This window comes from Cardiocondyla obscurior, linkage group LG20 (assembly GCF_019399895.1).
Source record: "Cardiocondyla obscurior isolate alpha-2009 linkage group LG20, Cobs3.1, whole genome shotgun sequence".
NCBI classification, from domain to species: Eukaryota; Metazoa; Arthropoda; class Insecta; order Hymenoptera; family Formicidae; genus Cardiocondyla; species Cardiocondyla obscurior.
In genome coordinates this window covers 3,779,660-3,795,524 of record NC_091883.1, presented here as the reverse complement: position 1 = coordinate 3,795,524, position 15,865 = coordinate 3,779,660, and the positions used below count along the sequence as shown (strand labels likewise).

At 46.3% G+C, this 15,865-nt stretch overlaps 1 protein-coding gene across 21 annotated transcripts in view; it reads left to right on the top strand.

Moving 5' to 3' along the window:
• Positions 1–15,865, top strand: part of Bru3 (bruno 3) — a 535,780-nt gene that overhangs the window by 476,934 nt on the left and 42,981 nt on the right. For all 21 annotated transcript variants that reach the window (XM_070669981.1, XM_070669973.1, XM_070669976.1 and 18 more), the window contains one exon: positions 13,921–14,000. In XM_070669981.1, the coding sequence (XP_070526082.1) occupies positions 13,921–14,000 (80 nt within the window). The remainder of the gene's footprint in view (positions 1–13,920; positions 14,001–15,865) is intronic.

Below are 15,865 nucleotides of genomic sequence, written 5' to 3'. Positions count from 1 at the left end.
GAGAAAGCATTCTGCATTGTATCCAGGCTGTAACGCACACGAAATGCGTGCGAGCGCGAAAGTACGCGCGAGTATCGACCGCGACGGCGGCGAAGCCTCGGAGCGATTTCCCAAGTTTCGTCTTTGCATTGCGTTCGTGTTAAAATTGTATATTCGAAGCCGTGAATTTATTATCGCGAACTGAGCCGAAGAAAACTCACCCCGGAATCATTCGAGCCGGCCCCCGTGCGCGAATTCATCCCTCGGGTCGTGGGGAACAAGGGGGTCGGACGAGATAACGTATCTCACCGCGTGCGACGATCGGCTCGCACGTGTGACGCGTGGCCGCGCGCGCGCATGCATTTCATATACGATAAAGCCCGATCTCGTAATCCCCCCGAGGCTCGCAATAATTATAAAACTACATGCGACAGTCGGCCGAGCTACCCTCGGATCGAGGCGGCTCTAAAATCGCTGCCCCGAAGGTCGTGATTCACCCTCGGCGTTTTCAGAGAAGAGACGAACGCACACGTACACGCGCTTTCACTTAAATTCTTGTCTCCCTTTCTCAAGTTTTTTATTTCCCTTTTTTATCGCAGTTTATTTTTTCTACGCAAAAAAAAAAAAAAAGAAAAAAAAAACGATCCTCCGCGACATCGGATACTCGCAGACCGATGAATTATATTACGTATTATATGCATGCTGTATTATATTGTAAAATGACACGATGGTCATGTACCGGGACTGAAGATCCGGAGCGAGCGCGTGCTCCGAAAGTCGCGAAAAGTAAGTCGTCGTGTACGGACGTATCAGATGCGATAGCGAGTTCTTGGTAATACCGATCCGTCGTGTACGGAATTCGTAAAGCGAAATAATGTGGTTAGGTGAACAGGTAGGGAACGGGTCAAAGTCGAAACCCCTAATGCGATTAGCGAATGTTAAATCGAAGCGTTCCTTTCGGGGGTGCTCGCGCCGTCTATTCGCAGAAAAACGCTTTTTTCCGGCTCCCGCGCCGTTCTCCGCTTTCCATCTCCTGTCACCCTCTTGTCACTACATACACTACATGCCCGAACAATGTAACAAAGGCACGCGGGAAGGGAGAAATCGTATTCACCGCCTGCGAAGGGGCAAGTCGAAACGTAGCACGTCGACAAATTTGATTTGTCTGCCGGAGGGTGGGACCCGATATTATTTCGGGCTTTAAGCGCGAACGAGACGCCTCGGGGGCTACGCGATGAAAGATCAATATTCGAAATCCGGGTAATCATGCTATCACGGTTGATCGCGGACCGAAATCGGAGCTTGGCTTTCGACGAAAACGTAGCGCGCGTTCTTCTTCGCGACAATCGTTACAACGGGTGACAAGATTATGGCGCGATACGCTTCGCGACTTCGGGTGAAATTTCAATATTTGCCGACTATGATTACATCCTGTATCAGCAAATTCTATTTTGACTTCGAGCTCCTCGTGCCCAAGTTTGAGCTCAAATATTGAATGCAGTATATATTTAATGGATACGCGCATTAAAACGTAAACTTGCACCGGGCGTGAACGGGTTTGTGCGGTAGTATAAATACTCCGAGCCATAAATCTAATCGAACATATGTGTTGCGTACGCACAAATATATAATATAATCAAGGAAATCTCATCTCGCAAAACCAGAACGATTAATTCCCCGTTTCGCGGGGATTTGGATGTTTCTTCTCTATTTGCATGGGAAAATAAATTCCGCGCGCTTCCGGCTACTCGATTTGCGTTCTTCGATTCAAGTCAACAGCGATCTTTAATCGCGCATCGCGAATACGTACCGCGCGGCGCGGCCGCCGACGTCGATGGAATACCAATGTTTGCTCGAAAAAGCGAAGAATAAACCGTAGGGAGAATTTATCAGTGTGCTTCGAAAATAGAGGCCGAGCTCTGATAAAATAACCGCTACGCAAATAGCGGCGATGTGCGTGCACGCGTATACGATTGTCGCCGATCCGAAAATGAAATTGATACGCGGGCAAGACGGGCCCGCCGCCGGCACGACGTTGAAACCGACACCGAGCTATTTGTCTCGCAACCTTATCTTCCAGTCGGGGTCGGACATCAAACCGCGAGATTGATCTCGCAAAACTCGGAAACGCATCTACGGGCGGGGAGCGCTTTTTTGTTTTCGGCGCCAGCCGGAACGGAACGGCGACGCGCCGTGAAAATCGCAATGATTGCGCCGTGATTCTATTAGGCACGCGTTTCCCGGCTCGGAAATTGTGTTTTTAATTCTCTCTGATAAATCGGCCGTGGCTAAACAAGTATTAACATTCCTGCGCGGCGAGACCGTGACGATCGTTCGCGGTTTTGCGGCGACCGCGGTCAGCAAAGCATAGCGAAAAAAAGCAAAAAAAAAAAAAAGAAAAAAGGGGAAAAGTGAAAGAAACCGCAAAAATACTGTAGGGTCAAAATTATTTTAAGCGCGTTATAAAATATAAAATATCCGTCGTGTGTACATATGTATATAAAAATTATCGTTAGAAACGACCGTCGTGTTAAAATTAATACGATAACGATACTTAGATCGATTAAATAATTAAGGACTAACGAGCATTTTTTAAAACCTATCGCTCACTTGCTCCTACGTAACAATATGCGTCGATCGTTGATTCAAGAAACCCTTCTCCGCTTCTACAAGCCAGATAAACGAGACATTAACGCGCCTGATCTAAATTCCGGCTCTAATTATTAAGAATATTGATGACGCATTTCGCGAAAAATGTATGCCGGAATTTTTATTCAAGAATGGAAATTCAACGGCTCAGATAATTGTATTAGCATAATAATTTCTCAACTTCGCGCCTCATAAATTAACGAATTCGATAGGATCGAACGGCAAGAAAATAAATAAATGAAAATCGATGAATAAATTATCAGAGAGCCGGTAGTATGTAAATTCATACAGCTATAATTTCCCCCTGTATATTAGCGACCAATTACAAGTATTAGAGCTCCCGTCTCGCGAAGGATCGCGGTAATTGACAGCCATATTTTTACGCCTCGCGACAGAATCTCGTTTTCATTTTCCATTCGCGCGCAGGGAAGATATCCGTACGACACGCAAACGAGATGTGTGTCGAGCCGGGCGGCGCGTTCTCTTTCGGACGACACGCGCCGAAGAGATTTATCGTCTATTGAAATTGCCGCGGCACGGAGTGCGATCACGGTTATTTCGCATTACGGAAACGACAAGGATCCCGTGGCGTCGCCGCGAAAAAAGGGAAAGGAGTATAGACGTTACCAGCGACGGAGACGGTCCACTACGTGACGCGTTCACGAATCGCGACATTAATATTAAACGCTCCTTTATTTTCTTTTACGCCTCCTCCCCCCCCTTACTCCCTCGACCCTCCGACCGCGACGTCGCTCGCGAATTTTAACGAGACCCTCCCGCCCTCCCCCGTGAAAACTCTCGTCGCCTCTCCCCTCACCCTATTCCCGGAATTCCGCGCGCTCTTACGGGTTCACGCTCGGGTTTCCGTGCACGATTTACGCCACGGAGCTGCCGCCGCTTGCAACGCGGCGGAGAATTTTATGACGACTTCGTGCAGTCTCTATATTTCAGTCCCTCCAATACGCGCCACCCCACGAATTGATCACGTTTTTGGACGGCATATATACGCCGTCGCCGGGGAATATTGAGAGGCGGACAATCCCGGCCTTCGAGCTACCGGCCGTTAAAGTCCGATGCCGGGTCAGTGATTTCAAGGCGCGCGTAATATGGAACGCATCTCGTCCCCGACGAAAGCGGCCCGATTCTATCCCGACCAGAAAAAAAAAGGAAAAAAAAAAAAAAAGCATTCGCTTCATCAACGGTGTTTTTTCGACGCTATCGATTCCGCGATAATGAAACATTAGAGCCTCGCACTGATTAGTTTCCATGCAATTAAGCACTCGACGGTTTCCGCCGCAAACAATTTTCCCTCGCGGCGAGCCTAACCGCGATCGTTAAATTAACTTTTCTAGAAATGGCACGATGCATTGTGCATCGATTATTATTATAGTGGTTTAGTTTCACATTAATGCGATAACGACTTGAAACGTACTTAGCTGATCGAACATAGAAAGTGACTGTTTTACGAGTGAACAGCGTATTTTCCGCCGATGGGCTTTCGGACGTAAAAACGAGGGGTGGACGAGGAAAATCAATGGGAATGAACTTCGAACATAGCCGCTTGCTCGTACTATCCACGTTAGGGTGACTAACATTAGGGTAAATTTCGTGCCACGTAAGCGTGTACGGGGTGGGTCGGAAATACGAATCGTAACAAAAACGGCCTATCCATTTGGTATAAATAATGAGAAAAATATAAAATAAAATTTGTTTTCAATCGCAAGACGCATCTTAAAAATATGTACCGCATGTAACGCATCAGTTTTAATTTCCAATGCATTTTTTACGCCACAAAATCATATCGATTATTCCCTTCGTAATTAACCAAGTTTACGAACAATGTACTTTAGCAACGCAACTGCATAAAAAATCCTCGTATAATAAATCGATCGCACGGAATGCATCAGAAGAGATTTGCCGTGGCTAAAGCCATTAACCCGACAGCCTTTTGTGTTCTCGCCTGTCTCGGCCAACGTTCTCGGGTGTTAGCGTAAATAATAACGAAATAAAGAGAGAAAAAGAAAGAGGCTGTTGCACCTTTCAGATACACGAGAAGAATACGAGCGAGATTCGCTGCATCGGTGGCCGTAGAAATTGTTTCGCGGCCGCATATGTTTTCGCGAGCGCGAACATATTGCATTAGCAGCTGTCGGCGACGTGAAGAAAATGAGCGGCTACGAAAGAAACGAGCTGGCAAGATTACGACGGCGCCGCTGAGATTTTAGTGAAATCATCGCGACGTTTTATTCCCGCCTCTTCTCCCGGAATTTTCGCGGCCGCGGTACGCTTTTGATAAAATCGCTGCCGCAGCTCGAGAAGTCGCGATTAGAATACGAAGGCCGTTCGCCGACGGGCAAGGTATTCGCAAACGGAGAGACTTATTTGGTTTTTATATTTCTAGGAGCAAAAAATACAAAGCTAAAGCAGCGTGCTGTTTTTCTTTTTTCCCCTTCAAAAACTAAAATTTCGCCGAGAGAAGAAAATATCTTAGAGCTACTCTCTCTTTTTTTTTTTTTCTTATCCCTCCCGCAAACGTCGTGCTATTCGGACATCGATCTCGTAATCCGTTCGCGTCGCCGTCGGGTTACTTTTGTAACAAAGTAGCAAGGTGACAATTCCCCGCGTTTTCGCAATTACGGAAGTCGTTTAATAGCCCAGTTTCCAACAGTCTGGAAATTCGTTTCCGCTCGCGACGAAAGGAGTAGTCTCAAAGGAGGAAGTTATTGTCGGCGGCGCTCGAGGGGTGCGGTTGAGAAACTTAACTTCCCATAGCGTATATCATGGAAGGCGAGAAGGACAGGGCGGCGGGAAGAAACGGTACCCCGAGGGGGGAAGGAAGAAGGGAAGTATGAGACGAGTTTCTTCGACGATCCCCCGCGGTTTATTTTCGCGGCGGTAAATTAACGGCTCGTGGCTAGACTACCCCCGGGACTATTTCGCAGGCGGTAACAGCACCCGGTGATTTTACACTGAAATTAGCGGGAGATGAAACACTTGGACGAACGTGCGCCAAGTCGACAAACATTTTCTTTCGCGCTTGGTTAATTACAATTAAGGAACGTCTGTGCCCGTAAACGTAAAAAAGCGTATTATCGGTTCAAGACTCGGTTACGAATTACAAAAAATAAATTTTGCGACTCACCGAGCTGCATGAGCTTCAGCGGAGTTGTTGAATTCAGCCGGTGGCTAAAACATAAAAAAAAAAATTATTACAGACATGTAAATTAATTATAAAATTAATACAAAAAAAGTAGAATTTTTTATTTAAAAAAGATATTGTAAAAAAAATTTATCCTCACCTATGAGTTGCTCCGCCGAAGCAGGATGCCCCCCGGGCCTCCTCCTCCTCTCAGATGGGACGTGAAGTCATCCTTCCTTAGCACTGGAAACACGCGAAGAGTCCACGCACTCCCGTTCTCGATCCCGGCCGCGATACGAAATGTCTATGCACTCCGGGAAAGTTCTCGATCTCGGTCGCGATACGGAATAGTCCACGCACTCTCGGTAAGTTCTCGAACTCGGCCGCGATACGGAATAGTCCACGTCCCGGTAAGTTCTCGATCACGGCCGCGATGCCAAATGTTCCTCGCGCACTTTATCTTCCTCGAGTCCCTCAAAAGTCCATTGTCCGAAACGGGATGAGAATCCCGGCCGCGACGAAGAAGACGGGCGAGGTGTTGTTCTCTTCCTGCTCCTCCCGCGCGATTGCAGTTCCGGAACTTGCCGAAAAAAATAGTAATGGGAGCCGGAGCTCGGAAATGTCCGAATAATACGCGACGCAATTCACACCAGACGCTCCCCGCGCGGCGCTGGGCCCGTGACGTCACATTGTCGTTCCGGAGCATCTCTTTCGACGCACGAAACGAAGCACTAAACGATGAGTACGATAGTCTAGGGGTACAGAATATGATTGTCCGTTCCGTACTTGACGACGTCGACACTTCTTCGACTGCGAGAGTATCTTATTCGCGGTCACAAATACGCGTAATTGCGGAGCGATTAACGACACGACCGCGCGACCGAGACTCCGCAATTAGACTGACCGGTAGATGGTGCGCTCCTAGATGGACCGAGACAACCGCGGAAGAGTGAGAGAGAGAGCTTCGATGCTCACGAATTGTCGCCCGACTGCAAGTACGCGGATTTATTACGACGGAATAAATAACACGACGGTCACCTTTACGTGCTCGGTCGTATGGACAACGGCGGTGTCCCGTGCTGCGACACCGTGGCCACAGGGCCACCAGGGCGAGGCGAGACGTAGGTACGTAACGATAAACCGTGGGAGGATACCCGGAGATGCCTCGAAATCCGTCGCGAAAACCTTAGCGCACCGCGTGGTCGGCGTACCTGCTTAGCTGCGCAACGGGACACGTAGATCACTAGGCCGATCAGGCGATCGATGGCGCGCTGTGATTGGTCGGCGAGCTCAGGTGTCTAGTTCTCCCTAGAGCGCCGACGCCGTGGTCGGAGCACGATCGCTGGTGGTTGCGGATGAGACTAGGAAAAGTCTGGATGACTGTCTTTGCCTGGAACATGTTAATTAAATATTTAAATTAAACTGGAGCTCAAAATCGTCGATTTAATTTTTTTAAATAGAATTAACATTCTCGCAGGACGGTTCTAAATTTTTTTCTTAATTTAAGCACGACATAAATATAATTTGTTTAACAGTGCGGTCAATTTTCGTTCGCTTGTCGCGATTTAATTACCGAAGGAATTATCCCGGCGACTCGCGACGTCCCGTAAAATTATCTAAAAATCCTACGCGTCCTCCGCGACAGCGGCGTATAGGCCGCAAGACGCAGACAAAACTAGTGGTTGAAAATGGTAAGATACTACGCAAGTGGACGATAACAAGGTACGTGCTCTGGTATCAAGCGACTCTGCGGGACTGCTGCTCCCGCGAAGTTTAATTAAATAAGGAGGTGACATCGCGGGAAGAAGAAAAAGGACCCGACAGTTAGAAACACAGCCGAACGATAAAGTTAGAAAAACAGCCAAATGATAAATTAGACGAGAGCGGTTGTAAGAGATAATTAAAAAAATATATCTATATGTTTGTCAGTAATAAAATAACGCGATGAATGCGTACTTTAAATGTGACAGCTATGGGTGCCGTATTTTCACGGGTTTCTCCGTTAAAAGAGAGACGACTAATTTTATGCACGGCTCGGCTGACTGAGTCGCGACATTTCTCGAATGTAGGACGAGGGGACCTTCCGGTCGAAAATTTATCTTCCCGTAATAACACCGTGGCACTGGCGCTTTCCGGGTGTGTCACGCCCGGTAACGGTTCGTGTACGTGCCCGTGTCTCTTTGTCTTCCGCCTTCTTTCTCTGCACACCCTCCATGCATCCCTCCGGGATGCGCGGCCGTGTCCGCATTATAATGGCATTACGTGTCCTCACATTACACTTGCTGTCCCGGCTCGTAATACACATTTCTCCCCACGTTTCGCTATCCCCCGTGCCGGGTCTTATTTTTTTCTCCTCGGATACGTCCGTCCCGGATATATCCTACATCGTGATTCGGAGCTTGTGCAGTATTTACAGAGAACCCCGAGAGCCGAGAGGGTGTCGCGCGACCACCGTCGAAAAATTGAGTTAGAAATGGCACGGCCGAATAAAATATCAGATATTACGATAGCGTCCGTCCAACTTTGTGAATTCATAATATATTTCGCTTTTTTGATTCAAAAAAAAAAAAAAAACGTGACGACCATATTTCTATTCCTACATCAACATTTAAAGTAATTAAAAAAAAATATTATCTGAACATTTCTATAATTAATTGATAAATAGTCGCTCTTCGATATACGAATAATGATTAAAAAGTACAAGTCTCGGCAGAACTCCAAGTTTTTTTTTTTTATTTCTCTTAAAATAAAATGTTAAAAATTCTCTTTGATCATCTTATAATTTTTTGCTATTTAAAATCTAAGAAACATATTTTTATATTATCCGTTGAAACTTCGCGTTGCCTGAAAAGCTACCGAGCTTTCTCTGTGACGGTCCTCTCGCTCTTCTGGTTCGTTTCGTTCTCGCGCAACCTCGGCGTCCCATCTCGCAAATATAAAAAGGACCGACACACACGAGTGTTTAGTAACTTTGTCAGCGTTTTTAATGCTCTCCCCTTTTTCGTTCCGACTTCCGCGCGCTCGTTTCGCTTCTCGTGGCCGGGTCCCAATAGGCACCGTCGACCAAACACTTTGTGAAACCTGCAAGCCGTAGCAATTACCCTGCGGATTTCGTGCTCCATTCCCGCGGAATTTAGTGGCTTCGTTAATGAAATGCGCTCGTTCGTTCCCGCTGTCGATGGCAATTCACATGATCCATAATCAATACCGGCAATAGTCGCGTGGTCGTTTGTTTCGCGAAGCGCACACTCTCATTTCGACGTAATTACGGGAAAAATAATTTATTCCGAGGCTACAGACGGAGGTAATAAAAGAAATACGATCTCCCTTTAACTTCGCACGAAAAAAAAAAAAAACAAATGCTGCCGGCATTGTGCGGGACGTGATTTTTATACCGATATGAAAGATTAAGCGTATCGAAAATTAACTTGGAACTAGTCTGAAAGAGACGTAAATTTCATCGAGTATCGCGGGAAGTGCAAACAGGATGGATCGAACGTGTCACGAAGTAACGTACGTGAGAGCCTCACGCTATCGGACTCGCGTTCGATATCAAATCCCATCTAATCTATTCCGCGTTGAGTCGCGCCCTAACCGGCATTTCGCAAAAACGTTAGTAATAACTCTTTTTTTTTTTTTTAGCGAGTCCTTTCCTTCAGTTCTGTGCCATTAGCGAAATAATCCGAATTCCACTCGCTTGCTACGCGTTAACGGAAGTTCTGTACGTTCTTTTATACTCATGGCACAAATCTATCCGGTTTGACCGGACATCTCTCTTAAATTCTCTATACCGACAATAAAAAAAAAAAAAAGAATATTCGGCCTTTAAATAAAATTCAAGTGCCGTCACTCTCGAAAGCGCAGCGCGTCGAAATTCCAGAGGAGGACGACTTGGAAGCGAATTGAAAATTCACATTACTGACAGGTATTATCATATGCAAACTCGATTGTTTATCGATGCATACTTGACATGATTATTATAAATAATTGTTATATCAATTATTAACGATCCCGTATTTGCGCTTGATTTGTTTGCGCGTATTAATCGTATAACTTCCGGTGTTATACGGAATATCATATCAATGTTAATTAGCAAATGATCATATTAGCTTTCACATCCGCTTGTATATTTATGTTAAAATATCTAATATATTTATCGAGTGTTTAGCAATCGCCGTTGTAATAAATTCCGTAACGAGCTGCAATTTTCCCGTGCTGCACCTCGGGCGATTTCAAAGTGAAAAAAAAGGGAAAGCAGATGCTCGGCCGGTGACTTTTATAGTCACGTCGCGGAGGTTGACACACGATGCGCGCACGTCGGGTCTATATTCAAATCGCCCTCTTTCATCAGCAAAGGTAACAGATGTTCGTCGCCCATCGATCATAACGATTCTATTTTCGCGCTGATGCTCCTTTCGGTACGTCAGCCGGCGGATAAAAGATCTATCGATCGCGGCGCGGCGCGGCGCCTTCGCGTAACGTTGCGAAATAATTACTCTTTAATGAGGGCCCTCTAACGCCGAGGCGAACTCAAACGAGAGAGCGCATTTTTTCGAACTTAGTTCGCGGCTTGATTTAATTATCAACTGTTGATTAATGAAGCGTACAACTTCCGCCAAGTTTTACTCGCGGAAACGAGTATAAGAAGATCGATCGCTAAATGCGCTATACATCTCGCCTTGACTCGCTATCGAGCGGCGGCTCGTCAAACGAGTTAGCACACCCGTGCCGTAAGGCTACGGACCGTTTATGGCGGTAAAAGCGGAGCTAATGGCGCGACACAGTTACAATGTTAAAGAATAATTGAATAAGCGATTACAAAGAGAGCAACGGGCTCCCTCTCTCCCCCCGCGCGACATTGCCGACGATGTGCGTGGTAAATATTTCATTCCCCCCGAGCTACTTCAACTCCGAGCCGTACGCTTATAACGTCAAAAACCACCGGGAAAGTAGAATATTTTGTCGGCAAAGGGGTTTCTAGCGCGCGCGCAACGTCGATCGCACTTATGCCGCTCTCCGTCGAATACTCGGGTAACTTTGCGGCGTTCAATTACATCGCGGCCTTAATAAGATCGAATTACTTTAAGCGCGACGCCCCGAGCGAACAAACTCGCGGCGACATCCGAAGGATACGCGCGGCGGGAGCTCGCGGGTAGTCCCCGGTATTGTTCGTAGCAGCCGCTCGGCGACGACGGCTGCGGGATAAACTTAGGCATGTTTGCCGAGCAATCAAATATATGAGTGGAAAGTCTCGTGGGCGCTATCGATCGGCCCCAAGTCCCCGCGATGATGGCGTACGAGGGGCGGCCGAATCGCCGAAGGAAGGATCAGGACGAAGCCGGGCGCGGGAGGAATCCACGAAACTCAATTCGCCCACCGTGGAACGAAGGGTTCGACCGACGTTGATTATATCTACTATTTGTTACCGGACGTTCTCCGCATTGAGAAAAAAAAAAAAAAAGGAGAGCATTAAACATATTATAGTCTTCGCTGGAAAAAGAAATAGCCGGACCCGCGGCTATTCTTGCACGACGTTTTGTTGAGCGTTTGATATAAGCTCTACGTGCGTTCTACATGTCTAGTTTTAACCGGTCGATAAGTTATTTCGACCAGCTATTCTTACGATTCTTAAATTAAAAATTAATATTTTCGTCAATTTATTGCGGCGTTGCATTGGATATTATAAAATGTTTAATATAGTTTTATATAAAAAAAATATTCAGAAGCGTGACTGTCGTCATAACATATTGATCCGTACGCGTTCGTGCGCGCGACACATCTCGGCCGAATATATGCGAAATTTCGTGAAATTCAAGTCCTTTATTTTCGCACGAGTTTGCGTCTCGCCAATGCGAAAAACGTCGAAGAAAAATTTCAAGTGCGCATCTTTTTCGAGAGATCCATCGCAAAAGGAACGGGAGAGAAACGCTTTGGAAGCCCCGGCGAATTCTTACGTTCGTCGTATATATGACTTCGGGATTCGCAAAGATCCGACAGGGGAGTTTTCGTCGTTCGCTTGATATCGGGTCCCTCAGAAATTTCGGTCATTTCTCCGTGACGAATGTCCCCGCAAAGCGCGCGACGCGATAGCGAATAATTGCCCTCTCAAATTCGACAAATTAATGCGACGAAAGGAAAATGTTGCTATTACGTTCGGATCGAATTAATTTCATTGCGTATTAATTTGCGTAGTATCATATTATGCGAATTGCGTGCTCGCGGGCGCGCGTATCCGCGATGGTCTCTCGATCCCGGTTAAATATTCGGGTTTTCGAGATTCAAAGGCCTGATTAATGTAGCGGCATGAGGTTGACATGGCGACATTATCATCGCTACAATGGACGCCAGGTGTTCCCGACAGGAAGGGCCAGGGAGGCAAGGAGTATAATGCCGTCAAGCAACGCCACTTAATGAGCTGCCGGGAACAAAGCGGGAAGAACCGCTTTGTCATTTTTTTTTTCCGTGCTCCAATTACTTAACGTTTTAGAACAGTTGTACGTGATTATCTTTTTCTTCGCTGCGGTTCATCTGGCACACCTTCGCGGCGAAGCGCGCGGTGTGCGTCTTCGCAAAAATTGAGCGATACGCGCGTCACGTAATTTTCTTTATATCGAGCGCGGACACGCGGTATCTCCGTATAATACATCATAAAGTTTTGAAACGTGATATATCGATCGGGAGTCTAAAATTGTCCCCGCCTATTCCGACTTTCTTGTGTCATATCGTTCGAGCAAGCAAGGGACGGGAGTTGGAAACTGGATGTCGAAGACGAGGGCCGCCGAGATCAGAGGAAGGTCCAGGGCTTAGAAAAGAGACGAGTGGATACGTTATCTTGTCGTACTCCAGCTCGCGCGGGGAACGGGCGTCCTCTTTTCGCCCTAATTCCCTTCAATCCCCGATCCGTCCCATCCCCCCAGAAGCATATCGCAATCGAATTTCGTTTATTTTTCAAGAGGCACCGGTTCGACAGAAATTGGCGAGTGTATTGGACGATATTCGATCCTCGAAAAGATTAATCTCGTCTTTCTAAATGCGTTACCGCGTTACGCGATTCTCGCTTTAAACTCGCGACGTGCTCCGATTGGCCCCCGTTCTTAACGTCGTTACGTTAAATTTAATTATTACTTTCATCAGTTAGTATTTCGCGTAGCGAAAAATTCGAGGCGACGCCAGAATAAAATTTGCTACCTATAAAGGGCTGAATATACAAAAAAAAAAAGGAAAAAAAAACGAAAAATAAAAATGAATAAATTAATGCGGGGTCACTAAGCGGATAAGAAACTCAAGTTCTTCGCCACGGTGTGCGACACCGAGAGGTTCACGTCGAACAAGTCCGTTTCGAGAGATCGGATCGTAGAATTATCTCGTTCGCGTGACGCAACAATCGTCGGATATTGTTCCCCTTGGCGTGATACAAATAGTTATTGCGCGAAACCGCGATGTCCGTCATCCCGGATTACGCGGCGCGTTGTCCGCGCGCGGTAAACATCTTTTATTAAAGTGCACGTTGCGCTCCGCTGGTGCGTCAATTTTTCAAAGAGCCCCCGAGCTCTTTGTCTTCGCCGCGTCTCCATCTAACTACCGGCGATAAGCGCACGTGGCAGATGGTAGGGAGAGCGATTAATCGTTCCATCATCTCCTCGCGGACGGCCTTGCTCCTCGACAATGGCAGAAACGGAACTCCTTTCGTCGCGGATCGCTCGCGAAGATAAAGCGGATAAAACTATTTTCACCTCCGCCGTCCCGCAGTTTCGAATGTACTGCGGAATTTTCATGATGAAAATGAAGAGCGGTTACTTCTTCCGAGTAGAAAAAGAGACCCTCTTTCCGGCAGAATGAATGGGCGGATGTCACGGGTTCTATTTAATCTTTCATTTTGCTGTAACTTTTATCTCAACGGAAAATGGCACGATTTAGATATGTATAGAGCGGTCTTCTTTCTATTTTTTTTTTTTTTAAACGTATATATAAGTTCTATTTCGCAGATATTTAATTAAAGACGCAACGCAAAGTATTTTTTTTTTTTGCAACGTGCATTTTTAAATTCTCCCTGGAGAGAAAAGATCATATTTTCAATATTTAAGACGTAGCTATATAAAATGTACGTGGACGCTTTTCATTAAATTAATAAAACGATATGCTTTCTGTTTCAGGCTGTGCCTTCGTGAAACTTTCGTCGCACCAAGAAGCACTGGCAGCAATAAACTCTCTACACGGTAGCCAAACTATGCCGGTGAGTATCCGTCGTGTAATATTACAACAAACTATTGATGCTAAACCCCTTCGCTCTCGGAGCGCGCGCGTTTATTTTTTTACCTTTCGATCCGCCTCTTCAGCCGATGACCGCCAGTCATCGCGTTCACGGACGCCGGCACGTATTTACGCTTGGAAAATGTCACGTACGTGATATTAACAGAAAGGAGGGTAAATATTCATAGAAGCGCTGCGCTGGATGAAGGGAGTCTGATATGAATATCGAGGATAGGGATGCGCGCCATGACGCTGGGCAGTAGATGGCCGTCTTCCGTTAACGGCGAAGGGACGAGGGGCGCGAGGGGGAGGGGGTTCGGAGGGGGTAACTGGTAGCTGGTGGTTGGAGATCGGACCGGGTAGCCGTAGCAATGGCTGTCGTGCCTGCAAACACCCCAGTAATGACTGGCCAAACAGAAATCTGCATAACACTTGGAGAAGCGCGGCTCTCTCGCCTCCTTCTCTCCGCAGCCCTCTGGAGAGAAGAGCGTCCCTCGGTCTCCGTCAAACCGCCGAACTTTCTCGGCTTAGGGTCGGACCAGGAATTCCCAGTTGTAATTGAATTGTCAGTGAGTTCCGTCCGGGATTCCACCTGCTGATTGGCGAAACTTTGCAAAGCCGCTTGCCGGACTCCCCGATCGTCCTTGTCGACGTTATTGCCTATCGACCGCCGACTCACGCTGACATGCATTGACGCGCCTAAGGGAGTTCGTGTCTCCGACAATTATTAGACAATGTACAATTAAGATCGAAGCGAAGATTTAAACTGCCCCTTTTACATTATTCGCGACCTCGCAACTATCTAACTCGATTACTTCCGTCGGTCGCGGAAGATCTCTCGGAACGTTCCAGCGCTGACACGCGTTTTTTCAAACTCAATACCTACTAAAAGCGATTTTTAAATTAAAGGAAATAAATAAGGAAACGCAAGAAAAATCTGAGACCAGTTTTTCTCTGGCGAAGAAGAAAAAAAAAAAAAGAAAATCAGCGCGCACTCAAGTTGTGCGCTTGCTTATTTTTCTGCAAGCGCTCTTGAAAATCAAATATGAAACCATATCGTTTTACCGCTACAGAAGAATAACAAGATTTATTATATTTCCTTGTACTATTGTATTTTCTTGCGCGACGAGAAGCCCGTCGTTTGATATTTGACGTGGAGCTCGCGGTTTACGTCATACATTAAACTGTACATGTGCGTTGGGGTGAAATCGCATGGGTGGTAGTGAGGAATGGTTACGTGAATATTACTCGTTACAACCCTTTAATCTAATAGCCGAATACACGAGCAGAAGACGGAGCAGGGGACCAACTTTAGGATCGCGACTATTTGCCCACGAAAGAGACGCACGCGCACGCGGCTCGTAATATGCAGATTGCTTAATTATCGCAACGAATTATGCAAATTTTGACGTCGATGTTACGAGATTTCACGGCACAGTCGTGACCGAAGGGATGGGAAGTGAGAGGTTGAAAGCAGTGGCGAGTGTCGGGGTTAAGGCTTTCGCCGAAATGCCGCTCTTCGACCCTAAACTATTCGACCCAAAAGAGATACGAAAGGCACGTGGCTGCGCGGCCGACTTAATTATTGCGGCGAATTATGCAGATTTCGAAGCGAAATGAAATTCTGCGCGATGCAAGTGAAAAGCAACGGAGAAAAGAAAAGTGTTCATTAAATAATAATACTTTTTTAATGAATCATGTGAGCAGGATACAATTTCAATGCAAAAATTTAAACTGCATTTTTCTTTCATATTTATTCGCTTCACGAGAAAGGAAATTATATTTTTACTTTGACATTAATTTAAAAAAAAAATAACGTAAGCCGTAATAAATGCAGAATAACGAAAT